This window comes from Girardinichthys multiradiatus, chromosome 2 (assembly GCF_021462225.1).
Source record: "Girardinichthys multiradiatus isolate DD_20200921_A chromosome 2, DD_fGirMul_XY1, whole genome shotgun sequence".
NCBI lineage: Eukaryota > Metazoa > Chordata > Actinopteri > Cyprinodontiformes > Goodeidae > Girardinichthys > Girardinichthys multiradiatus.
The window spans coordinates 6,246,562-6,274,114 of record NC_061795.1 but is presented as its reverse complement, the minus strand read 5'-3'; the positions used below and the strand labels follow the sequence as shown (position 1 = coordinate 6,274,114).

At 39.5% G+C, this 27,553-nt stretch overlaps 2 protein-coding genes across 7 annotated transcripts in view; one reads left to right on the top strand and one right to left on the bottom strand.

Moving 5' to 3' along the window:
• The first annotated feature begins 3,240 nt into the window (after window positions 1-3,240).
• prr33 (proline rich 33) lies at window positions 3,241-12,263 on the top strand. Of its 2 annotated transcripts, XM_047387811.1 has the most exons (3): window positions 3,241-3,340; window positions 3,703-3,751; window positions 7,855-12,263. In XM_047387811.1, the coding sequence occupies exon 3, from the start codon at window positions 7,870-7,872 to the stop codon at window positions 11,014-11,016; it is 3,147 nt and encodes a 1,048-aa protein (XP_047243767.1). In that variant the 5' UTR covers window positions 3,241-3,340; window positions 3,703-3,751; window positions 7,855-7,869; the 3' UTR covers window positions 11,017-12,263. The 2 variants fall into 2 exon arrangements, with proteins under 2 accessions (XP_047243767.1, XP_047243769.1); XM_047387813.1 differs by lacking the exon at window positions 3,703-3,751 and having other exon boundaries at window positions 3,253-3,340.
• lsp1a (lymphocyte specific protein 1 a) overlaps window positions 5,497-27,553 on the bottom strand; it is a 47,454-nt gene continuing 25,397 nt past the window's right edge. For 2 of the 5 annotated variants that reach the window (XM_047387833.1, XM_047387824.1), the window contains exons 7-13: window positions 24,703-24,746; window positions 20,107-20,188; window positions 19,683-19,814; window positions 18,351-18,449; window positions 14,231-14,317; window positions 13,683-13,782; window positions 5,497-7,446 (exon numbers count right to left, since the gene is read on the bottom strand). In XM_047387833.1, the coding sequence (XP_047243789.1) occupies window positions 7,424-7,446; window positions 13,683-13,782; window positions 14,231-14,317; window positions 18,351-18,449; window positions 19,683-19,814; window positions 20,107-20,188; window positions 24,703-24,746 (567 nt within the window). In that variant the 3' untranslated portion in view covers window positions 5,497-7,423. The remainder of the gene's footprint in view (window positions 7,447-13,682; window positions 13,783-14,230; window positions 14,318-18,350; window positions 18,450-19,682; window positions 19,815-20,106; window positions 20,189-24,702; window positions 24,747-27,553) is intronic. The other 3 variants (XM_047387843.1, XM_047387855.1, XM_047387862.1) reach the window with 3 other exon arrangements.

Sequence of the window (27,553 nt, the reverse complement as noted above, 5' to 3'; positions counted from 1 at the left end):
TCCCTCAACCTGTCTGATGCTGAAATAGTGTCAGGAATCTGGAGGTGCTTTGTGTGTTTTTTTTGTTTCTTTTTTAGGTGTTCTGTTTTCCGTCTTAGCTGCAGTTTCTCTCTCTGCTTCTAATCAACCACGATTGCTGGAGTTTAAGAGAAGGTGGCTGCTCATCATTCTTCGCCTGAGTATCAATCCAAGAGGTACCTCTAGCCCTTTAGAATACCTCAAGCAAGTTTCCTAGAGTTTAATTGCTAGGCTAAAGCTAACCTTCTCTATCTACCTTTTCCAAGGTTCCCTTCCAAGTTCCCATCCAAGATCTCCCCTGGACTGGTCTTTCTAAGGATCACCTGGATGACGTCTTTGTGTCAGTTATCCTCAGAACCACCAAACTGACCTTTCTGCCCTCCAATGCTCTCTATCAAACTACAGTTGGAACGTAGCTCTCTGCACAAGCCTCACCCCTGGAACCAGCTCCCCTCTCTGACTCAGCTCTCTGCAAGACACCAGTAAGATCAGACCCATCAGAAGCTCTCCGGAACACAATCGCCGAACAGACCACACAACTCAATACACATGAAGCCGTACTCCGATCCTTAAGCAAACAACAAAATTTTACAAGTCAGCAGCTTGATCAAATTACTGCAATTCTCCAGAGCTTACAGACTAACGTTTCTTGATCTCCTGTTTCCAGAAGGTACTGGAAACATTCCTCAGAGAGTTTGGTCCACATTGACATGATAGCATCACACAAATGCTGCAGATTTGTCAGCTGCACATCCATGATGCGAATCTCCTGTTCCGCCACATTCCAAAGGTGCTCTATTGGATTGAGATCTGGTGACTGTGGAGGCCATTTGAGTACAGTGAACTCATTGTCATGTTCAAGAAACCAGTCTGAGATGATCCGTGCTTTATGACATGGCGCGTTATCCTGCTGGAAGTAACCATCAGAAGATGGGTACACTGTGGTCATAAAGGTATGGACATGGTCAGCAACAATACTCAGGTAGGCTGTGGCATTGACACGATGCTCAGTTGGTACTAAGGGGCCCAAAGTGTGTCAAGAAAATATCCCCCGCACCATTACACCACCACCACCAGCCTGAACCGTTGATACAAGGCAGGATGGATCCTTGCTTTCATGTTGTCGACGCCACATTCTGACCCTACCATCTGAATGTCGCAGCAGAAACCGAGACTCATCAGACCAGGCAAAGTTTTTCCAATCTTCTATTGTCCAATTTTGGTGAGCCTGTGTGATTTGTAGCCTCAGTTTCCTGTTCTTAGCTGACAGGAGAGGCACCCGGTGTGGTCTTCTGCTGCTGTAGCCCATCCGTCTCAAGGTTCGACGTGTTGTGCGTTCAGAGATGGTCTTCTGCATGCCTTGGTTGTAACAAGTGGTTATTTGATTTACTGTTGCCTTTCTATCAGCTCGAACCAGTCTGGCCATTCTCCTCTGACCTCTGGCATCAACAAGGCATTTGCGCCCACAGAACTGCTGCTCATTGGACATTTTCTCTTTTTCGGACCATTCTCTGTAAACCCTAGAGATGGTAGTGCGTGAAAATCCCATTAGATCAGCAGTTTCTGAAACACTCAGACCAGCCCGTCTGGCACTAACAGCCATGCCACGTTCAAAGTCACTTAAATCACCTTTCTTCCAATTCTGATGCTCGGTTTGAACTGCAGCAGATCGTCTTGACCATGTCTACATGCCTAAATGCATTGAATTGCTGCCATGTGATTGGCTGATTAGAAATTTGCGTTAACGAGCAGTTGGACAGGTGTCCCTAATAAAGTGGCCAGTGAGTGTATGTGCATGCCTTTTAGTTCATGTCAGAAGATGGGATGCAGCATTCTGGACCAACTGCAGTTTTGCAAGGCAAGCATGACTAACACCAAAATGAAAGTGAGTTACAATATGAGTTACAATAATCCAGTTGGGATGTAATAAAAGCATGTTCAAAGGCTCTAAAAGATAAAAGCCTAGCTGTACAACTGAACAAATCTGTTTTTCAAAGGTATAAGTTTAGTCAAAAATGACACCTAAATCTTTAAGGTGCAACTTAACAAAAGGCTCCAGGCTATGGAAAAATACTGCAATTACCACTTGGTCAAAACATATTTTTTTCAGTGTTGCTATAGAGGACTCCCATTTTTAAAAACAAAGCCAGCATTATATAGATTTTACAACATACAGAAGTATGTCTGTTTACCTGTATGTCACTCCTAGATCAACGGTTCCCAAACTTTTCAGCCTGTATCCCTCAAAATAACAGTGCCAGTGACTGGCAACCCCCTAAGAATACCTATAATTATATATATTTTATATGTATTTTTAAATGAATTTATTTATTAAAAATGACATTTAATTATTCCAATTCATTATATATGTTTTAATTATTTAATTTGACACGTCATGGTGTATTTCTGTATTTCATGGTACATTTATTTTTTTCATGAGACATTCACATTTATTTTTTTATTGATAAATTCATTTATTTAATTTGTCCCTTCTGGCGCTCCATACAACTTCGCGGTCACATCACGATAATTCTGAAAATCATCTTGGAATATTAAACTGAGCTTGACTGTATTTATAAACAGGATCAATTTGAATTGTATGTGTGGGATTTCAGTTCATTTATATGAGTTACTTAACCATGTATTTCTGTATATAAACTGAATTGTGCCTCGAGACAACATATCTGCTATATAAATACACACATACATGCAGAATGGTTTTGCTGAATTTACATCTGTAAGGAAACTGGAATATGTTTCTGGCTTTAGTGTTGACCGAGTTGAGAAGTTTTCTAACTGTGTAAAATGTTTTGGGAAAAAAGGTGTCATTCCAAAAATTTTCCCAAGAATTTGTACTCTGACTGCATTTGATTGATATGTGTTGAATTGGATTTGAATAAACAAGGAGTGGGTGACATTGTATATGATCTGTTTTATAAGTGCCTTGAGATGCCTTCTCTTGTAAACTGGCCTGAGGCCCAGTTAAAAGAATCTTTCTAGCTTTCAAGTTTTTTAAATGGTGCCTTCACAAGGACCCCTAGGTGGCCTTCAGAGCTCAATTAGAGCTCTGAAGTTGTAAAAACTGGGGCCTTCCCCTGTCGACTACATCTTCCCTCGCCTTTCTCTGCTGTCACAATGTTGCTGCTGCTACTGAGCAACCCGCAGGGCTCAGGGTTTATTTTTGGAATGCCATGGCGCCTGTTCCTTCCATTTGTAGGAAGGGGGGTCGAGTTGGGCTCAGCATGAACCTGCTGTTCTGACACTCCAGGCTGGGACAAGCAGGCAGCAGCTGGCCAGCCACCCCTAAGCAGCAGTTCTACAGGTAACAATTCCCTTCAATTACACCTTTTATTTTCCAGATCAGAGAAAAACTATCATGTTAAGGAGGCAGCTGCTGGTGGATATATGTGCTGAGAGCTTATGTGTTTGCTAGCTCTGAAGGTCACTTTATTGTCCTCTGAAACACCACCAGGGTTAAGATTAAGCTGTTTAAGGCAAACTGAGAATGTTTTAGTTGCCTGTGGCATGAAATCAAACTACATTATTGTTTATCTGTCCAGGGTGTATAACATTTTAACATTGACTTGTAATTTTAATTGAGTAGTTCAAATAAATACATTATTCCTTTTCAATTAAATCATTTAACCATTAATTAAAATCAATGTCATGTCTGATTATGTTAAGGGAAACTTGCCTGGAGTGCTTAAAACTCAACCAATAAGTTCTTCACCTGGTAAGTTGTTTGAATTTTTGTTCAAACTAACTGTTTGACATGAAGCTATGAGTGTGTTGCCGCTATTATTAGACTTTCCTCTTTTGAACCTGCATCCTAAAAGAACTACAAATGCCAACACTAGCAAAGCCTTAAAAGGAGGAATGAGTGTGTCATGTTTCAGGCTGGCAGCAAAGAGCAGAAGGGAAGGAGTTTTGAACATTTACCAGGTTATGCCTATAATTCATCGGGGTGACAGACATAGTGAGATAAGGCTAACAAACACTTGTTAATGTATAGGGTTTATTGTGTCAGAGAAGTTTTAAATGCAACTTAAAGTGCTTGGATGGTCTTCTAATAACCTGATCTGGCATTTAGGGGTCAAGACTGGTGATACTAAATCTTCTGGCAGTGTGATGCATCCAGAGTGTTATTTCTTACCTCTTCTCAGAGGCTTGGAGCAACTGTGCCAAAGCTGAATGCTCATGAAGCATTTATGTCTAATTGCCCCTCATGACTGGAGCTTCACAATGATATCAAATTTATAAGGCATTGTCCAGTATCAGTAGGGTGTGAAGTCATATGGTACAATGAGCATTCACTTATAGCCAGATATAAAATCCTTCTTACAAGATGGAACCTACTGCCAGAACTATTGAAATGTACAGAACTTTTACTCTTAGGAATAATGCATGTTTTTTTTTTTTATGGTGGTCTCAAGGAAGCTGAACCTGCAATACTCAATCATAACTGCATCATAAAACTCTGATTTACTATCATAACAATAACAATTCAGCCTGTAAAAACATGAGTGTTAAAACAGAGGAGCAAGTGACAAGCGAATGTTGATTAACGTTATAGATGATATTTGCTGTAACTTAGATAATCGACTTGTGTTTACACTTGTACTGCATTTAATGCAATAAATCACAGTATTATTTGAAGCTTGAACATGTTTGAAGAATAAAGGGAACAGTAAGCTGTATTTATTTGGATTCTGATACATTCTAGTTCATGCTAATGATAAATAAAATAAAAAAACAAATCCATTATGAATAATCACTAACATACCTGGGTGACTTTTTCTGCCCTTAAATTCATACAAGACAGAGGCTAGACACGCCAGACAAGCACACCTTCTGAACCGCATATTTAGCCAGCCAGATATTCAGAATCGGCTTTATTGGCCAAGATTGTGAGCACAAATAAGGAATTTGACTTTGGTTTCACACACACACATCATACAGACATACAGTATGAATATATAAACTCTAGGGAAAGAAAAATAAAGGATGAAAGGAACAGCATGTACATGTAAGTAAAGTTCATATACTATCAGATATGGAAGAAAACTGCATGATTGTACTAATTTTGGTTAATTTTCTGATTCTAAATTGAATATTGGATGCAGTTTGAGATCACTGGTGATCTGTGTTGGCCTGTTATTTACAGGATGTACCTCACTGCCACATTTCGTTTTGTCCAGTCTTGCTGGAAGTTGAGCTCATCCTGGCTGAGCACTAAATTGAAAAAGTGCAAGTCTAAGCAAGTCTGGTGCAAACTGAGCAGAAAGCAGATATAAAGGAATTGTCTCCTTAATTGTCCCCTTCCCAGATAAAAAGCTTCTTTAATGAGACCTCAAAGCTTTGACCAGGTAATTATTTATAAAAAATGTATTCAAAATAGTTCAAAATCAGTGTTTTAATATTGTGAATAATATAGTTGTTTGACACACTGTACATAATAAAAAAACGTTAACAAATAGATCCTGAATTAATTAATTTATTATTTTCACACTTACACATAACAGCAAAATCTTATTCAAATGGTATAAAAGTAAAGACAGACTGAGAGAGAGAAGAAGGAATGTGTGAACTAAAACATACATAAGTAATCAGATGTGAACATATTAAGTTAAATATGACAATGTCAAATTTGAATAAAAGACTGCAAAACAACAAAAAATGCCCCTACAACCATAGCTGTCACTAGTGTACTGTGATGTATGCATGATCCCTTTATACAGTCAAACCCAGTTATTTACAGTTAAGCCAAACATTATTTTTACCCCATAGTCATAATTCATAGAGAATTTGTGGAGGGAGCTAAAGATTAGGGTGATGGCAAAGGGGCTTTCCAACTTCAAGACTTGGAACTCATCACCAAAGATAAATCATCCAAATACCACTGGAAATATTCCATAAACTGGTCAGCAATTAGAAAATGGGGTTGATTGCTCATCTTAAACATGGCATTTTTCCAATAAATAAATAAATTTTTCTGTAACATTGTTTTACTATTATTTGCCAGAAGAGTGTCTCAATTAATAATAAACTTATTGGTTGAATACAATTTTACATCTGAGTGGATCTGGGCTATGAATAATTGTGTGCTTAACTGTGTATACACTCTAGAAAAAGGACACATAACCTTTTTTTCCTCACTGTCTTACATGAAATCAGACTAAACTTTCGTTTTAGGGCAGTTAGTATTGCTAACATTATTTATTGTTGCTAAATGCCAGAATAATGAGTCATAGCTTTTTTATAAGTTCCTTCAAATTCATACATTTACATAGATTTCTTTAGTAATTGATAAAACTGAATTTTAAACTTTATGACCAAAATTAGAAGCTTAAAATGCCAAGACGCCATCTTCTGAAATTTCCCAAATTGATAAAAGGCAGAAATATCTAAACTTCTGACAGTAGGGAAATTAATAGAATAATGTTGAAGCCAAAATGTCCCCATCAAATAACATTCCAAACAAAATCCCAGTAAATTATTGTGATAAGCCAAAATATTCTAAGTCATACAGTTGAAATGAAAATTCTACCAAATATTAAGGAAATGCAAGGAACGTCTGAACCAGAAGGAAGTCATAAAAAAAATCTCTCTCTTATGTTTCTGGCATTTGTCAGATAGAAATAACTTTCGTAACCCTCACTGACCTAAATAACAAAATATTGTGATTTAATGTCAGACAGTTAAAGGATTTTGTGTCTATTTATACAATGTGTAACATATAACATTTGGTTTTAACTGTAATGGTGTTCAAAGGTTTTGCAGTTTTGATTGTTCTCAAGCCAAAAAGCGTTGAAAAGGTCAAACATCAGTGGGATCCATTTACTGTAGATGATTCAAACCATAAACATTTTGCATTAAACTAACTGGCATGCTAATTCAGAATACTGGTTACACATCAAAAATAACCCTCCTCAACAGAAGAAAATAAAAATAAAACTCACAGTTAGATAGGCACATAATACCAAAAACAGAAAACAAGAAAATATAGAGAGCATCACACAACTATACAACACACAAGTATTTGGTCGTCCAATATTTTGGGCTGTATTTTTAGTATGTACGGTTAAGCCAAAACCTATTCATACCCCCAGCAGATTAGGTTTAAAGTCATCTTTAAATTTCATTGGAAATGTATGCTCTTTATTGAGAGAAGCATGTCTCATTTCCTATCGTAACCAAACTTCCTTGCTAAATGAAAATCATTTTACACCCACATCTGCTAGGGGTATGAATAATTTTCAGCTTGGGTTTGGTACTGTTTGCGTATTACCCAGAAATGGTCGGAAAAGATCATTCTGACTTAGTGAAAACACAGAGCTGTAGAGCTGTTGCATCAGTACGAGAGCTGTTGTGAGATCAAGAAGGCAACTGAAGAGGAAATGGTACCTCAGCAATCACTGTAGGATAAACCTGCAAAAGGAGAAAAGGAAAATCCTTAGAAACGTCTATTAGCATCATTTATTTTGGATGAGTAAGGCTTACTAAGTAAGTAGTTTCCCAGATGCATAAAGGGTATTTTGTTTTAAAGATAAACTGAGGTTGTCTTCTTCAAACTTTAGAATGTTTAGGGTTAAGTCAGCAGTAACTAAAAGGGGAAGCAGTTGAGGATGTTTGGCAGGACTTACACATGTAAATACACAAAAACAGAGAAGTCTGACTAATGTCTGTATTTAACGAAGGAATAAGAGCAGCCTTTGGTTCACAACTTCAGTTTAAATGACTTGCCTGTGAAAAAAAAATCAAGATACAGAAATTTGTGTTCATATCTGAAATTTTAAACCAAGTTTTAAATTTTTTTTTATCTCTTTTTCTTAATAGGATGCAGAAGCATTCATGGCTGCTGCTTATGGCACTATCCACCAGCTGGGCCTGTTTTCCCAGCAGTACCCTCCACCGCTGCTGCCCAAACCTGGAAAAGACAATGTTCGTCTTCAGAAACTGCTCAAAAGGACTGCCAAGAAAAAGGCCTCCACTCAGACATCACAGTCTGCCACAGCTTTCCGCTCAAGCCTTTCCCCTGTAAATGAAGCAAGCCCTGACCTGGAGCACAGTGACCACTCAACTTCCCCCCAAACACCACAGACACCCCCTAGACTCCACAGCATTCAGCAACCTCCACGATTCACTGTCAGACCACTTTATCAACATGTGGCATCCCCTTACCCACAACGAGCAGCTTTTGGTCGAGCTGTTAGTATGTCGCCTCCAACAGTTGCAGTCCCTTCATACTCTTATTCACACCATGTCACAAAAATATCTTCAAATTATGCTTTACATCAGGTTTCTAAAGTCTTAGCCACTATGGAGCACGTTGGGCTGCGAGGAGAAGCGAAACATTCGCTGCCATTTTCCTCTGTGCCTGAGGTAAACATGCCAACAACTGACTTAAAAACATTTACTGAAAGTCAAGCCGGTCTGAGACTTGTCCCATATACCACACCATCAAAAATCACAAGTCCAGGTCCAACTCCACATCCAGTGCCCATAGGTCAACCTGTGGTTCGGCCTCTTACTGTGTTGACCCATTTCATCAAATCCAAAAGTCCACATCCAACATTTAAAGCAACTGAGCCCTCAAAATCACCAAAGCCAATGTTTGAAGTGCCTCAAATTAGGATGTATACAGCAAGCACATCCTATTATGAGACATCTAGGACACCACCAGTGTATGACACGGCTGGATTAACTGCTATCGGCAGCACAGTACCTCAAAGCAAATCATTAGCAGAAACAAAACAGGAAATGCTCACAGCATCTGAGATCAGTGGCGGGAAGGCAACAACTACTCTGCCTCCTGGGAGAAAAACCCCAACATCAGACTTGAAACGAAGCATCCCAACAGCTGAAATCAAAAGAGTTACTCCAGTGTCAGAAATCAAACAAGTCACTCCAACATCAGAAATGAAACGAGGAACTCCAACATCAGAAATAAAACGAGGTACTCCAACATCAGAAATAAATCGAGGTACTCCAACATCAGAAATAATGCGTGCCACTCCTACATCTGAAATCAGAAGAGCAACCCCAAACTTCGAATCAAAAAGATCAACTCAAGCAACTGAAAATAAAACCACCACTCCAACATCTGATATCAGAGTTCAAACACCGACTTATGAGTCTCTATCATCTAGAACTTCAACAGGACGGCCTAGAACTCCAGCATACCACATCACCCGAGCCGCAACCCCTGTCTTTGAAATCTCACGACCAAATCCTCTTTTGTTTGCGGTGTCACCAATTACAGTGGATCCACAGAGGTCACGGTCACCCCAAACGATTTCTACTGTGAACAGTTCATCTGGCTCTCTTAATCTGAAGACTACAGAGCTTCCTGAAACTTTACTAAATGGAGATGGTCACTCTGACATGAGACCTGCAGAAAACTCTTTAAAACAAAGTATTAAAAAGTCAAAATCAGAGTCTGATCTGACAAGAAAAAAGAACTCAGTTTCAACAGTTGGCTCTCAAAGAGCCATAACTCCTGAATCTGTGTCGACAACACAAGTAGTGACTGGCTATCAAAGGCCTAAAACCCCAACATATGAGGCCTCCCGCCTTTTGACCACATCACCGGGCTATAAAAAGCAAAAGACATCAACATCTAATATTTTGCATTTGGTATTTCAGAGGCCTAAAACCCCAGACTCACAAAAGTCAAAGTCTGCCTACCGTGGACTTACACCAGCTGAGTATGCTGCTTATGGTGGAATCAAAACATATTCACCTGCATTTGGCATTACAACCTCAGTGATACCAACACAAGATGAGGTTAAAGCTGAAAAAGGAGTTACAAAACAGAGTAACCAAGAACCAACTGTAATAGAACAATCTACGGTTGAGCTTTTAAAGATAAAGGATACCCCTAAGCGTGAAGAAAAGCCTAACCAGCGTTATGAAAAGGCTGGTTCCAGTGTCACAGTCCCAGTCATTGTACTTTCAAAACCATCTGATTCAACAGGAGCAATGTCAAAACAATATCCATGTACAGCAACTGGTCCAGTTGCAGCAAAACAAGAGGCAATAGTGACAAAAGAGATACAAAAAGCTGTGGATGTATTTCCTGAGAAACAGAAGGAAAAAAACACATTAATGACAAAGACTACTGAAATAAAAGATCCTCTTCTAAAAAGTGATGACCAGGATTCCTTGAATGCAGTAAAACTGCTTTTGAGTAAAGAGAAGGTCCAGACATATGAGGAGAAAACAATATTTGACAAGAAAGTTGATAAATCTGTTATAAAAGAACCAATGGCAACTGTTAATGAAACAAAGATTAATAATGAAGGCTCAAAGTCTGTTTCCGCAATACCTACTCTGCCTGTTAAGGCACCTTCTACTAAATCAACTGAAACCAACAAAAACGATAACATAGAACAAAGTTCAGCAGATAAATCTGACAAAAAAGAAACTAGTGACTCCCCCCCAGCAGCTGTATCTCTTCTCAATGTCATGCAAAAGCCAAAGGGGATGAAACAAAAAGTGAGTGGATGGTCACGACTAAAGAAACACATGGTGGTGGAAGAGGAACCAAAATTTCCAGAGACAGGTTCTCAAACAGAGGTCCGTGGGCAGGACCAGAGTGAAGAAAAAAGGCTAGAAGAGCATATAAGTGGTCAGGATGAGAAGCAAACTACACCCAAAGACACAGACACTCCAAAGGCAACTAAGATGTGGGACGCAGTCCTCTTTCAAATGTTTTCCTCGAAAGAGAGCATCATGCATCAGATTGAATTAAACAAAAGTGAGGATGAAAAAAAAGAGGAGAATAGCAGTGAGCAGAAAGAGATCCCTTCATTTGCATTTAGGCTACCAGTGTTGCTTTTTAGCCCCACGTTTGATGCTAAAAAGCTTAAAGAAGCAGCATCAAGACCAGTCACAAAAATTTCTATTGTGTTTGAAATGGGCCTGATTGGGCGTAAAGGTAAAGAAGAGGAACCAAAAGACTTTAACAGAACAGCCAGAGGTTTTACTGCTATTTAAATTAAGCCTAATGTAAAGTGTCCAGATTAAACTAAGATCAAACAAAACTTATTATATTAGTGCATTGGAGCAGAGATAACGCACAGTTCAACATTAATTCTCTGTTAACAGAAGACTTTTAAAGAACTGCTGAAGGAAACTAAACACCAACTTAATACTTGACGGTTTATGTGATAGTTGCTTAATGGGTGTTAGAGCTTTGTCTATATTGATTAGCGAAAAAGAGCTAATTTGTCTTAAATTTCTTCAGACATCACACAACATTAAAGTATTTATGTAATCTGAGAACTTTAATTTGTTTCTTTCATCAAACATTTACCATGGATGTTATTGAATATGTATGTGTGTACATGGTTGTTACTTGTTTACAAATGTCCTGTTTTTATACATATATTTAACAAGAAATGTTAAAATAGATGTTCATCCATATTGAAATAAATAATCATCCTATTAATATTTTTTTTTTTCAAAATTGTGATATTTGCAACAGCATAAGTCCTCCGAGTAAATGATGAATGTTTATGTAGAGGCTGTAAATGTTTTCTTCTGTTGGTTTGTAACCTCAGTGAGACGGTTTAATTCATTAGACCCCAGTCTGATTGTGATGAAGTGGAAAGGAATATTTAAGTCAGTGACAAATGGCTTATTTATGACAACTATTAATGTGTTTTATATTAAATTAAAGATCCCAAAACAACATAATGGAAGGGAATTGCTGATTCAGGTACTAATATATCATTTACCCAGAGTAACCAATAACACACTTCCATCTACCTTATGGAAATTTACAGACAAAAAAAACTGATGTAGATAAACATAAACAGAGGTATTTCTCTGTAAAAAGCTATGAAGGAGGTCAATGCCATGGCGAGGATGCCGTGAAAGGAGAATGTTCTAGGCTTCTTGGCTGTTTTTTGCTTGATTTTTTACTTTATTTGTTTTTTTAGAAACTGAGCAGCATCTCCTCATTTGGCCAACATTTGACACACAGCAAGAGGTGTCCCCACAAAGTTGAGTCTACTCTGGATTTTCGCCCGCATGAGAAACCATTCTTTCCATTAATTAGGGCATGAAATGTCATTTCTCAGGTCATTGAATTATGTTTAGGGTATGATTCACAGGAAAGTACTTGCAAACAACTTAGAACATGAACCTAAGTCTGGGGGAAAAAATGACATTTTTGAAAGTGCGAGTTGTTTGTGGTTTTAACCATTGCAAAATAAAGTTTATCACTAAGAGACACAATATTACATTTTTCTTTGCTCTTTCGTTTACAAGAAAAAATAACGGCCTAATTTGCAAGGCTGTTTCTAATTAAGTTAATTTTAGGTATATTAATTACAGGAATATTTGTATTGCGCAGCCTTGCCCACTGTCATGTCTTAAACCGGACAGAAAGAAAAACTTAATCATCATAATATGAATTTGCTTCACCAGTAAGAAGTCACAATGTGAAGATGAAGATGCAGATAAAATTAGCGATTATAAGCTTTTCTGAAACTTTATGAAATTAAACCGAATGTTATTATTTTTTTAAACTGTAATGAAGAATGCTGTGTGTGCTAAATTTGAGCTAACTAAAGTTTCCACTTTCCTTCTAATTTTCTAACCACACACAAGGGCCAAATGTGCTTCCAAACACTTTTAAATAGGTGCTGAAGGGAACTGCATCCATATTATATAGTTTATATCTATACAAGTTACAGTCAGAGCAACTTGCTTTGTATTTAGAATTATTTGAGTTTTATAATCATCCACTTCACTTATTAAATTAGGAATTTCAGTTCAAACAGCCTGATACACTAAAATGTTATTTTGTCTTCAATAGATCAGGACCTCATCATCTGAGACAAAATATCTTTCTCTTTGATCACTTCTTTTCGTTATTGCAAAGGCGGTGCAATTTGCTCCCACCTGCTGAACCTTTGTGGCATGTTTGCATGTGTAAATCCAAAGCAGGAATACGAAGATACAGTTGCAGAAGATTCTTTTCCTCCGTTAATGCTTCTTTAGTCTTTAGAGTAAGTAATTATTTTTATTTATGCCTTTCTTTACTATGGTTTATTTACCATGGTTTACATGAGCTACCATGTAATTTCTGAGACTGAAGTTAAAGGAAAAACCAACCTTAGGATTGTCTCCATTCTGACTAGCTATTAGCTTAACTAACTAACCTCTATTTTTCTAAACTAAAGTCACTGAGCTGGCTATGGCAGGTACGATACTGATTATAGACATCCTCTCCACAGAACTACATTTAAAATTGTGGCCATCGCTGTACAGAGTGAGTTTCTTAGTCAGGATTGTCCATGCTAATTAGGTCATCTTAATACTGTCTCCAAGATAGTCGCCTGTTCATAGTTTTGACAAAAATTGTATCACTACCTTTTAAAAGAAACAAACTTCATATTTTTGGTATTATCAAGTTGCTGGGGTAAATAAGTTCAAATAGAAGAAAAGGCAGAGTTCTGAGTAGCTTGCAAGTGCTGTACTACTAAAGGACTGCTGAAATCAAGCTACATTTTATTAGTCACGGGTTCTTATTATTTTATTGTTTCTGTCTCACATTCTAACAGTGATCCAAAGAGGGAAAAAAACAACAATAAAGCTTAAAATTAGAGCTGTGTTCATTTGCTTGTGTCACTACTTCATGTCAGAGGTCCTACCTGTCTTTTGGCTGAACTGTCCACATTCATCCACAGAGATCTTCTCATATTTTCCATGACCAGTGACAACAAATTTATGCTTTTTACCATGTGGCGTTGGCTGAGAAGAGATGAGACGCAAAATTAAATTTTGTTCCCTTTAAATCGCTCTTACTCTGTTTAGATTAAGGTTTATCCCAGTTCCTGCTGTTGACACAGTCCTATTGACAATGTCATGTGGAGTCATGGTAAAAAAAAATAATAATACTGAATAAATGCTCTGGCCTTCACTATTTTGTAAACTTACTTAAACCTTTCCTCATGTGTACAAAATCACACACCTAACTTACTCTTGCAAGAAAGATGAAGCCAAAATTAAAACATTTCTGAAGAATAAGATAAATCCCAGAACTTCCAGAAAGATACAGAACACATGAAACCATAGAATTTAAAGAGGGTGTACTTACCATCACTCCACCATAATGGTATAATTTTGACATTGAGAGAACTAAGCACAAAACTAAATGGTCAAACGTTTATTTCATAAGAAAAATCCAGTTGCTGCAAACCTTTCCTTTCTGTTCAGTCCTCCCTGATGGGTCTCCAAGTACTTCCCACAGGTTCGTCTTCTGCAGTACATCTCCAGACTTCACATCCTGGAAAGTCCATTGAAATCCAGAACAGAAATATTACCACTCAGAACTGAAAAGACACATATTGGGCCAACTGTGCCCTGGTTTATTAATACTGTTTACCTTCAGTTTACAAGAAATCGATAAAATTCCTATCCAGTTTAATGAAATCCAGCTTGATTCAATACAGATTTATAACACCAAATCCAATCATTTAGTTAGATTAAAATCCAATTACATCTAGTTCTTTTCAATACTGACTTTAATTCTCCAACCGACAGTTATGTGATATTCAATCTCTCAGTATTCATACAAAACTCAGCTGAAACTAGCCTGCTAGTGTGTAATGGAAGTTTTTTTAACAACTGTAAAGAGTGTGGAAGTTGTCTAGTGTGTCCCCAGCATTATAAAAATATATAAAACATAAATAAATGCTGGTATTTTCCCACACAGATGTTTAACACTGAATTAAAATCCCAACAGTTCTGGAGTACATGTTGCACTGAATTCAAGCTGTCCTGTTTACTTCATGTTTGTAGCATGTCCACCGCTCAGAGAAAAAGCGGTTCCACAGTGTGTTTGAATTCATGTTCTTGATGTTGAGTCTGCTTGAAGAGAGTATAATGAAGAGATAAATCCCTGGGTGTGAGGTGTCCTGCTGGATGCTTGAGGCCCATGTGAGGGGGTGTCTCAAGTGGATGTCACTCATCCTTTCAGCTGTCCTCACCATCTGTTGCAGATTCTTTTTTTTTCTGCAGCTGTGCAACCAGAGTATGAGCATTGTGCAGTGGTAGAAGCTCATAAGCAGCTCATGAGTAGCCTGTAATATATTGTGATCCTGGAGACAAGTATCTGCAGGACTTGCTTAAAAATGTAAGAGGGGTTAACCTGGGAGAGGGCAACTGACCGGCAGTCATTCATGCCAGTAATAGCTGAGGGTTTGGGTATAGGGATTATAGTGGCAGTTTCCAAACAGCGTGGGAAAGATGGCTTACTGAAACAGCAGCTTGAAAATATTAGTAAATACTGTGGAGAGGAGATGAGCACATGCTTACTGTCTATCATGCCAGAAAGCTATAGTGCAGTTTATTATACTTAGTGTAGCTCTTTGTACCTGGTAGGTCTAGAGTGGCTGGTCATCCTAGCTAGTTCAGGCATCTGGGTATAGTTCACTGTTGGAGCTACAGCTATACTCAAATATATAATAAAACAGCTCTCAGTGTGCTGCTTGTACTGCACATTTGCAGTTTTGATGCCTCTGTGAAAATTAGCTCTGGCCATCCTATATCCTTCCTGTCTCTGGACATCAGTGCTATGTCCTGAACTCATGAACCAAGATTTCTGGTGAGCCAACACTTTGATTTGTAGTATGGGTTTTACAATGTCAGTGCAAAAAATGATATAGGACAGGACAATGCTGAAAGATGGCACTGTGTAGCTTCCACATTGCCACCTTAGTTTTGATGCGGGGGTGGACAAAAACAGCAAATCTGCCTCACAGTGAGTTCTGTGGGGCAGATTAAAGGACCCACACTTAAGTTATAATAACTCCAAAACCACAAGGGGGCGATGCATCTCAATATTAGTTGTCTGTGCTCCATGCAGACACCTTTTCCCTGTTGTACCAAACTGGAGGGACAAGCTTGGTAGCCCTACAAGGTTGTGTGTTCCTCCAGCTGTGTTATCACCATAACACAGCTGTCCAAATAGTTATGCCTTCTCCAGGCCCACAAAACACATGTGAACCGGTTGGGCAAACTCCCATGAACCCTCGAGTACCCTGTAGAGGGTATAGAGCTGGTCCAGTGTTCCACGGCCGGGACGAAAACCACACTGCTCCTCCTGAAGCCGAGGTTCGACTATCGGCCAGACTCTCCTCTCCAATGCCCTGGAGTAGGCCTTACCAGGGAGGCTGAGGAGTGTGATCCCCCTGTAGTTGGAACACACCCTCCGATCCCCCTTCTTATGAAGGGAGACCACCACCCCAGTCTGCCAGTCCAGAGGCACTGTCCCCCGACCGCCACGCAATGTTGAAGAGGCGTGTCAACCATGACAGCCCCACAACATTCAGACATTTGAGGTACTCAGGGCGGATCTCATACAGCCCCGAAGCCTTGCCACCGCAAAGCTTTTTAACCACCTCAGTGACTTCAGCCTGGGTGATGAAGGAGTCCAACCCCGAGTCCCCAGCCTCTGTTTCCAACAGGGAATGCGTGATGGCAGGATTGAGGAGATCCTCGAAGTACTTCTTCCACCGCCTGATAATGCCCTCAGTCGAGGTCAACAGCCTCCCACCTCCACTATAAACAGTGTTGGCGAAGCACTGCTTCCCTCTCCTGAGGCGCCGGACGGTTTGCCAGAATCGCTTCGAGGCTAAGGTAGTCCTTCTCCATGGCCTCACCAAACTCCTCCCTGGCCCGTGTTTTTACCTCTGCCACAGCCTGGGCCGCAGTACGCTTGGCCTCACGGTACCTGTCAGCCGCCTCAGGAGTCCCACAAGCCAACCACAGCCGATAGGACTCCTTCTTCAGCTTGACAGCATCCCTTTCTGCCGGTGTCCACCACCGGGTTCAGGGATTGCCACCGCGACAGGCACCGCAGACCTTACGGCCGCAGCTACGGGCAGCAGCATCGACAATATATGCGGAGTCTATGTCTCCAACATACCCCGGGATCTGGTCAAAGCTCTCCCGGAGGTGGGAGTTGAATACATCCCTGGCCGAGGGCTTCGCCAGGTGTTCCCAGCAGACCCTCACTATGCGCTTGGGCCTGCCAAGTCTGTCCGGCTTTCTCCTCCTCCAGCGGATCCAACTCACCACCAGGTGATGATCAGTGGACAGCTCAGCCCCTCTGTTCACCAGAGTGTCCAAAACATGCGGCTAAAGGTCTGATGATACGACAACAAAGTTGATCATTGACCTCCTGCCTAGGGTGTCCTGGTGCCAAGTGCACTGATGGACACCCTTATGTTTGAACATGGTGTTCATTATGGACAATCCGTGACTAGCACAGAAGTCCAATAACAAAACACCACTCGGATTCAGATTGGGGAGGCCATTTCTCCCGATCATGCCTCTCCAGGTGTCACTGTCGTTTCCCACGTGGGCGTTGAAGTCCCTCAGCAGAATAATGGAGTCCCCGGAAGGGGCACTATCCAGCACCTCCGACAGGGACACCAAGAAGGCCGGGTACTCCGCACTACTGCTCGGCCCGTAGGCTGAGACGACAGTCAGAGACCTATCCCCAACCCGAAGGAGCAGGGATGCGACCCTCTCATCCACTGGGGTAAACCCCAACATGAGACGGCTGAGCTGGGGGGCAACAAGCAAACCCACACCAGCCCGCCGCCTCTCCCCGTGGGCCACTCCAGAGTAGAAGAGAGTCCAACCCCTCTCAAGGAGATGGGTTCCAGAGCCCACGCTGTGCGTGTAGGCGAGCCCGACTATTTCTAGTGGGAGGCACAAGCTCAGGCTCCTTCCCCCCCAGCGAGGTGACATTCCACATCCCTATAGCCAGCCTAAGCATCCGGGGATCAGGCCGCTGAGGTCTCCACCTTCGTCCGCCACCCAATCCTCTTTGCACCGGTCCCTCACGGTTCCCACTGCAGGTGGTGGGCCCACTGGAGGATGGCCTCGCGTCTCTCGTTCGGGCTTGGCCCGACCGGGTCCCGCGAGGAGCAACCCGGCCACCAGGCGCTCTCCGGCGAGTCCCGACCCCAGGCCTCGCTCCAGGGTGGGACCCCGGCTCCGCCGTACTGGGCGACGTCACGTGCCTCGATATTTTAGTCCTCATGAAGGATTCTTGAACCGTTCTTTGTCTGACCCGTCACCTACTGCCTGTTTGCCATGGGAGACCCTACCAGGGGTACTTAGGCCCCAGACAACATAGCCTCTAGGATTATTTGAGCACTCAAACCCCTCCACCACGTTAAGGTGGCGGTCCAAGGAGGTGATGATGAGCTTATGTCTAGACATTTGAAATCATGTTGATTAAAAGGGTAGTTATTTTTTATATACAATTCAAGAGTTTAAAAATGTGCTGTGAAAGATGAACTTACGGACGGTCTGCATGATAACTGTTTACTGTTGGTTTCTGAGGGGCCTTTGACCCAATGTGTGATAAGGTTAGCCACGCCCACCTTCAGACTGCCAGTGTCCTGATAGAGAAAGCAGTGAAAGGATATTAAGTCTAATTAAATAGTCTCTGGTTTTACAGGGTTGAGTTAGTCATGCAAATAAATACAAGTGATTACAAATGTGTTTGTATCCTTTCCGAGCTTCTTTCTTCCGGTTCAGGCTTACGATTGTTAAGGTCAGTGGAGGAGAAAATAAAGTAATGTATTAGATATAATGAAAATATTGCACAAAGGCATGTTATTGACGTCATTCATAACATTCTATCTGCTGTTTCTGTCTGTCTGGTGATCTCATATATGTTCATAACGTGATTTTTGCTTATATTAATTTATGTGTGCTTTTTTTCTGCTGGATCAGCCACACACTAATTAGTTTCTATTTAAACTAGAAGGCAAGGTCAGCCTAAAGTGGCCCTTCTTCAGTTACACATGATTGCCACACAGACTGGAATTTCCCCAAAGGTTGTAAGAGGCCCTAAGTAGATTTTGATTTGGAGCCCCACTTCAAGATAAGCCCACTGCATTTATTATTACTGACTTGGCAGAGTCTATAATAATGATCTTCAGTTATTTTCATAATTTTCAATTCGGTGTGCAAAGAACGTGAAACTAGCTCAAATACACCTCAAGGAATGAATAAATTAGATTTAAAATGTAACTATTTTAACAATACTTTTAAATTATGAAAGGTTTAGATTGACAGTTTAACAACATAGACATTACTTTTTACAAACTTATCATTTATGATCTGACTTGTACTGTACTATAATTAGGACTGATTTGCATTTAATCCAAATCTGAATATCTGATTGTTTTGAACAAGAATGAATTCAGTTAAATTTGGATCATACATAACTGAATGTAAATGTAAATGTAAAATGTTTGACATCTCTGCAATGTATATTGGGATTTGTATCTTATAATTCAGTGTCATAAAATATCTATGACAATAAAAATTCCTTCGTCTGCAAACAACTGGTGAACTTGTCAGCCTGTGTAGGCATAATCCAGTTATCGGTATCAAGCTACACCAAGGTTTCAAAAAATTACAGTTTAAAAAATCGCTAAATATTTTCATTGTCTTGTTCTCACAGTTTAAAGTCCCTTTAATGAGATGCCAGAGAAAGTGCTGAAGTGAGCAGAGTCTGCATAGAGCCAATTGGGGTCCCTAAGCAGTTCAAAAATACCTGTCTGGCTTTAAAGAAAACTATCTAAACTCCATTTGTCAGCAACAATCTGAGAGTGTTTTGTCACCTTGCATGTGACTCCTTTGTTTGGGCTCCAGGCCTCTCCAGCCTCAAACAGATTCTTCTTGGTGGCAACAACCTCTGGGGAGCTGAGTAGGTCAGTAAGCGATGTCTTCGCTGCACGGGGCTCCTGGGAGTTCTTTTGAACGATAAATCTGTGTGTTAGCAATGTACATGTAACCTGACCTAATTTATTATAGGCTCATGTATAGTCCATGGTTTACATAGCAGTGGTTCAGTTCTCATACACTAGACTCAATATTTAAATATTTGTTAAGGCATACTTTTGAGAAAAAACTGGTGATTTCATGCCTAATTTGTAGTACATAAATGTGATAAAAAATATTCCAAATTTGAGGTCGAATAATACAAAAAAAACTGACTTTATGTGCAACATTTTAAATGTGTGTGCTTGTGTGTGGGATGCTGACCTCCACAGCGTGAGTGTACTGCTCCCGTTTATCATCAATCTTGGTCAGAAGGAAGAGAGGCTGAGTCTTCTTGAAGCTGTTGCTAAATTAAACAACAAGATATTGGAGTCTGTTAAAATCAAAGCTACAGGTTGTGAATAACATAAGACAATTGTGTCAATGTGTAATTTTCTCTCACACATATGTGCAACTTTTTACTTAGCTCTTTTTTTTTTTGGAGCAATCAAACGTTGAGACTTTGCGTGTGGAGCCCCCTGCTTTACACCTGCTATAACTAAGACTGAACCCCCACTCACCACAACAACATCATTATCAAGTTTTCCAGATGACGCCAACGTTTTGGGGCTAGAACAAAGTCACCCTTAAATGAGGTTTATGCCTCATTTAATGTTGCCTAAGATAATGAGTTGCTCTTAAAGGTTGGGAGAGGTCTAAATTGTCTGCTTCACTCAAAGCGGGCAAAGAAATTGCAATCATCATGATTTAAGATGTTTTATTTTAGTTTTGCTCAATTACATTTATTTACTGTTTGTTCTTTGAGTAGCTGATTCACAGTTTTATTTCGGTTGTCTGATTCAAATTTTTCTCCATTAATGTACTTCCTATTTTCCCTGTCAAACCTACTCCTTAGTCTAATAGCTGCATCCATGTGGTCAGAATTTCTCTCAGTATGTACAGTATAGCCCTGTTTTTTTCCGTGCTAATTGTCTGATCCTTGTCACGATTTGTAGATCTGTGGGTTTTATTGGTCCCTTGGGCTTGTTTGCAGCATTTCGTTGTTATCAATTTTTGGCTCTTGCTTCTGATCATTGCTAATGTTCTCCAGGTGGTACTTTATTTTTCATTTCTGTTATATATGTAAGACATTTCCTTTGGTTAGATCGCATCCTCGTATTTCTGTTTAGTTCCAGTCATGTTTTGGTTCCCATTCTAAGCCATGCCACCATAATCATCTTGATTCAGTTCATCTGCATCAATCCAATCAGTCTCCCTGACTTACCTTTGTGTGGCGCTATATAAATTTTTCAGTTCTGTTTGTTCCTCAATGGTGGATACTGCTTTGCTCATGCAAAGTTTACATGTGCCCATGCCTGCTTCTGCCATCTCATGCCTGACTGTCATTTTTAGTTCAAATTAAATAAGCTTTTCAACTCACCGTGTTGCTTCTGGCTACCTGTCTGCACATGGGTCCACTCCAAGAAGCACACCTTGACGATCTTTGCCATTCACCAGCTCTGTTAGTTTCAATTTCTGTACATTTTTTTCTTTCTGTTCTTATGCAGCTCTTTTATTTCACCTTTTCATGTAACATCAGCATTGCCTTGAACTTTTAAATGTATTTGGGTTAAATCAACCCCTAAAATATGATATTTTTATTGTAACCTGGATAATAAATAACTTTTTCTCATCAAAGACATCATGGCATAATTTCTATTATTGTCGTTGGTTCATTACTGAATTTGGCATTGACTTAACGGTATGATTTTGTTTATGTTTTAGCTGATTTTGTGCTATCCTTGAACTACAAATAAAATATCTTAATCCAAACTATCAAGTTGTCTTCTAGTTTCCAACCCAGGATGGTTAGAGAGGTTAAATTACTGTTCACAACCTTGTTTTCCAGACGTTCCAGCATGGTAATGATATACACCAGCACTTGACTGGTTTAAAACAGTCTGTTTTTGTCATGTAAATGACACTTCTTACAAAATCCTCATTTAGAAGTCAAATATTTTGTTTTATTTTTAGATTTTAGATTTCACTACATATAGGCATTGTAGCTGCACATCCTTTCTTGGTACAGCAATTTAATCATACAAAATCTGGCCAAAGCAGGTACTCGGTAGTTCACACTATTATACTTTCTGCACATTTTCTTCCTAATGTTTCTGTATTTTTACAAAGGACAGGATTAATTAGAGATGTCATTGAGTTGCATTGTGTTCAGAAAATATCAAGTGTGGAGCTGAATTTTTAAACACTGTCACTGAAGAAGCCAAATTATCTTTCATTTATTTGAACTTATCCTCCCAGAGACATCCCTTTTCCTGAAAACTTCTCAGAGCTGATAACTTCCTGCTGCAGACTGCCTGGAGCCACCATCCCTCACCCACCACTAGAGAAAACACAGTCCCTGACATCTGGACAGAGTTAAGCAGAGCTATGAATCAGAAGTTAGGAATATGACTGAATAGAATATGTCTTTATTGTCTTTGCACATTTAAGTATACAGTGAAATTGCAGTGCGTCTCCAGCCAGTGTATAATAAGATAAAGGACACAGTAAAAAAAAAGTAAATGTAGAATAATGAAACTATATAAAGGGATCTCTATATTTGCATAATTTACTCTAAGCACACAAACTCTACATGAGTTCAGGGACCTGATGGCCCAGAGAAAGAAGCTATTTTTTAACCTTAGTCCTGCTTTTGAGTGACCTGTACCTCCTGCCAGAGGGCAAGAGCTAAACAAGTTCTTTCCCAAAACACCCAGTCCTGGCAACATCTTCCAGGCAGGGTATGGGGCTGCAAGTAATATGTTGCACGGTGTTAATAACCCCTTTTGCAGGTTCTTTCTTTCTGCTGCAGTGCAGTTTGCATACTAAGCTGTAATACAATACATCAAGAGACACTCAATGGTGATGCAGTAAAAAGGCATCGTTTCTGACCTATTTGGTCTAAGTATCCTCAGGAAATGAAGTATTTGTCAGGCCTTCTTTACCACAGCTGATGTGTTTGCAGTACAGGAGAAGTCCTCAGCTATATGTTTCCCAAGAAATTTGAAGAAGGACACCCGCTGAACAAAAACTCTGTTGATGCTCAATGGGGCTATATCCCCCCTGTGTTTCCTGAAGTCCATTACCATTACTTTAGTTTCGCTGGTGTTAGAACACCAACATGCCAGCTTGTTGATCACGTCACTATACGCAGTCTCATCCCCTCCACTGATGGGGCCAATGACCTCGTTTTCATCCGCAAATTTAATTATTTGAGGGATTGATGGGTGTTAAATGCCGAGCTGAAGCCTACAAACGTAGCCTACTGTCTGCTCGAGGTGGCTTAATGGAGTGTGAAGAGCTGAAGCAATGGTTTGCTCCATTAATCTGTTAACTCTGTAGGTGAACTGATGTGGGTTAAGATTTGAGACAAGCTTTGATGTGGTGCAGGAGGAGCCTCTCAAAACATTTCATGACAATTGATGTTCAGGCAATAAGTCTGTAATCATTGGGGATCCTTGGGACAGGTTTAATGGTAGCTGATTTCCGGCACTGGAGGATGGTAGCCTGTTAAAGTCAGAGTTTGAAAATCCTAGTCAGGACTCCCACTAGCACAGGCGCAGAGCACTTTTCCAAGTACACCATCCTTTGACCCTCTTCCTCATGTTACCATGTCTGTCTTAGCTTCAGACACCTAAGGGTTAACCAGCAGCTATAAAGCAATTAGGACTGACAACCGAGCCGAAGGAATTGGCTGTTCAACTTTAGCCATACTGATTGAAAAGTTTTATACTCAAGTAAACAGTGATTTCTGGTTCATTAAAAATTCTTCCAACTTACACCTGCTAAAACTCCTTCTGAAATCCACCCTATAAGTCTCCAACAGAGGATGATTTCAAAAGCTGGATCTTTAAGAAATATTGCTCAACATGTGAGAGAAAGCTTTTAGCTTTATAGATTGGGTGCTGACCTGCCGACATTGTTCACTGGTTTCTTTAAACATGTGATATCAAAACTTTATGGCACATGGGCCAAAATTGCCAACATAATAATATTAAAATTCAAATGCATTTCAGATTAAAAACACAAAATTGTTTATTGATAATCTGTTTATTTTTAACTCCTTAACAATAACCTAAACACACACTGCATTAATATTTGGAAATGGTCAGGAAGTAGGAAAGGGATCTGTAAATCACTGTAGACCTGAGGCAATAAAAGGGTTGTGCATCTTATCTAAAAGAAAGACATATAATGTTCAGATTGTCTAGGTGTTCGTTGTTTTTATTTTCTTAGGTGTTTTTATTAGCCTTTGTCAGCAACAAGACCAGGATATGGGCCACTCTCTGTTCAAAAGTGCTTATTGTGTTAGGCAGGTTCATTGAATGGGTGCGCACAACCCAGCTCTCTAGTGAAAGCGATTGGAAGTTTTTGATTCTATTTGATGTCATGGTTAAAATCAAAACAAATTAAACGTGATACAAATTTTTTGAATTGTTTTGATTTTTGATTAAAGGTGATTTTAATTTATATAAATCTTTTTAAAGGCCCCATGTTAGTAACATGATGTTCGTGGGATCTTCATGAACATCATGTTTGTGAAGATCTAACCCTTAAAAATTTGTGTCCATCTGCATCAGCCTCTTTGTGATTAGGCTAAATTTGTACCATTCTTGAATTGTGATTGTAGACCAAACTAAATCCTTCTGAGGCCCACAAATGACTCACGGGCTGCACTTCAGACATCCTTGAGCTAAGCAAACGTTCAACAGCCATATTATTTGATTTTGAAAGGAGCCTTTAAAACCTGCATTACTATGGTCAACTTGAGCTATGATGAAATGTTTTTAACCAAAACAAAATTACTGAAAGCATGGTTACCTTTTTTTTAGCGAACGGTTCAGGGAATTGGTTCTCTCTGTGATCTGAAAAGAAAAGAAGTTTGGGGTCAGTTTTTCTTAAAGGGCCAAAAATGTAATACAACTTGTTCTGACTGCCTAAGTTCATAGGAGTACGCCTCACCCCTGCTTTCAGCTACAAGAGCTCCATAGCTCCATCCTAGACAAAGCTCCAGAGGCCTGAAAACAGCCCATGGTGACCTAGACATGCTTAACAAACTATTTGCATGTTTTATACATAGTTGTGACAGTGTAATTTACTGTTTTTGTCATTAATAATGAAGTAACTATAAAGATTTAATTCAGTAGAGATGGTCCGACTGAGCCAGACCATCTCTTCTTCCAGGGACTCATCATGGTAAAATACACTTAATAAAATAAATAAAAGCATCGAGAGAAAAATTATTAGAAGAAAAAACTACAATCAAAGCTGTTTAGTTTTTTTATCAGGACTAATGATGACGGCAAAATTGGGATTTTGTCTGACAACGGGAACAGGAATCAGAGTCAGAACATTGCTTTGCAAAAACACACTGCTATGGAGACAATGGAAAGCCTAGACTTAAACCTTTGGTGAACAATGAGAGGAACATCTTTCTCTGTACAAAAAATTACAACTGCAAAATGTTTTACTTTGACAAAACTGAGATAAAGAGGCTGCACACAGCTGAATCATAAATCGTATGTGTTCAAATAACATAACTAATTGTGATACAATAAACAGCAACAGCAAGCCACAGGGGCCTTTAAGGTATATAGAGAAGGTCCTAATTGGTCCCAGAAATAAGTACGTATCAGTCCCTCAAATATAAATAAGAATGAGAAGATTATTTTTGGTAATTTCATATTTAAAATAAATTAGGATCATCAGACGAAAGCACCCGCGTAAAATGATGTTGTAAAATGAGCTTGATTTGGAGTTATCCGTCTGAGATTTCTTCCTTTAAAGGTTTTCTAGCTTGCCCACTGAAGATTTTCGGGACAGAAGTTCCAGGACACCTTAAATACCCTATCTGGATGCAAAATCATTGTAGGTTAATATTTTTTTCCATTTTCCAGTACAATTAAACTATAAAAAGATAGATTGTAAAGATTTTTGCATGATCCAGTCCTGGATTTGTTAGCAGTTTTTAGAGTTAACAGCAGGACAAAATGAAGTTGGCTCACAGACCTGGGGAAAGTTTAGCTCAGGTAATCTGTAAACTGTAGTAAAATGAAAAATTTAATATCAACCTTAAACTTTTCAGGAAAAGTAAGTGCATAATTGAAGTGATTGAAGCTAACAAGCTAAGCTGATGTACACTGTGTCAATCCACCTCATCAGCCAGTCTGGCAGATCAGCTGATCATGAGCCCATCGTGATAATTGTCAAACAACAAAACACCTGACAAACACGGGAACATCCAATCCTCAATGCTGCTTTACAGCTGCAAACTCCGAAGGTTTCCTCCAATCCAGGCGGAGCTGGATCTGACTGGTGAGTCACATTTGACCTGGAGGACTGATCCACCCAGCAGGCTCAAACAACCTCCATACAAATACTGACTGAATAAAACACCAAATGTAACAAATGTCATGAATATTTTCATGTTGATTTGTTTTTAATTGCCACCCTCAGCTAAAACAATGTACTGTATGTCTGACTAGCTTGTTAGCTTTTAACTCAGGATGTATTTCATTTCAACAAGCTTGCAGTGAAATGGCATATTTCGACTAAATGTAACTATTATTAATCATCACAGTCAGGAGTACAGAATGTATAGTCATAGTATTTGAAATATTTAATGGAATGTTTTTGTTTTTCTATTTCTCCTTCTTTAGGTATGTAGATGGGGGAGTGGAGAATGAGGGAGTGGGAAAAGGAGGACAGAATATTTTAGACACATGAAGTCAGAAAAGAAATGCATCAAGTGAGAAAGAATTGAGAAACTCAATAAACTGCCCTGTGTTATTTAATTTATGTTTAAAGTGAAATGAAATTAGCATTGAGTGCCCTTTACAATTTGCAACAGCATTTAAAAGGATCTCAGAAAAACACTCTGGTTAATGGTCTTTTGATTATACAGTAGTAGGACCCCAAAATAGTCCCCACTATAATTAGATTCTTTGAAGTGTAACAGTTTCTCCCTGAAAAAGTTCATGAATAGATGGTTAAAAGATATTCACCATATTACTGCATCTTAATAAGCAAATTAATAAATTGCACCTATTTCATAATGTTACTTTTGGTTCTAGGAATGATCTCTTACAGTGCCTTGCGAAAGTATTCGGCTCCCTTGAACTTTTCAAGCTCTTGCCACATTTCAGGCTTCAAACATAAAGATGTAAAATTCAAATTTTTTGTGAAGAATCAACAACAAATAAGACACAATCGTGAAGTGGAATGAAATTTATTGGATTTGTCAAACTTTTTTAACAAATAAAAAACTGAAAAGTGGAGCGTGCAATATTATTCGGCCCCCTTGCGTTAACACTTTGTAGCGCCACCCTTTGCTGCAATTACAGCTGCAAGTCGCTTGGGGTTTTGTCTCTATCAGTTTTGCACATCGAGAGACTGAAATTCTTGCCCATTCTTCCTTGCAAAACAGCTCAAGCTCAGTGAGGTTGGATGGAGAGCATTCGTGAACAGCAGTCTTCAGCTCTTTCCACAGATTCTTGATTGGATTCAGGTCTGGACTTTGACTTGGCCATTCCAACACCTGGATACATTTATTTGTGAACCATTCCATTGTAGATTTGGCTTTATGTTTTGGATCATTGTCTTGTTGGAAGATAAATCTCCGTCCCAGTCTCAGGTCTCTTGCAGACTCCAACAGGTTTTCTTCCAGAATGGT

Bases quoted from the DNA above. Each gene is read 5' to 3' on its own strand.
- prr33 (XM_047387811.1), top strand. From the start codon at position 7,870: ATGGCTGCTGCTTATGGCACTATCCACCAGCTGGGCCTGTTTTCCCAG.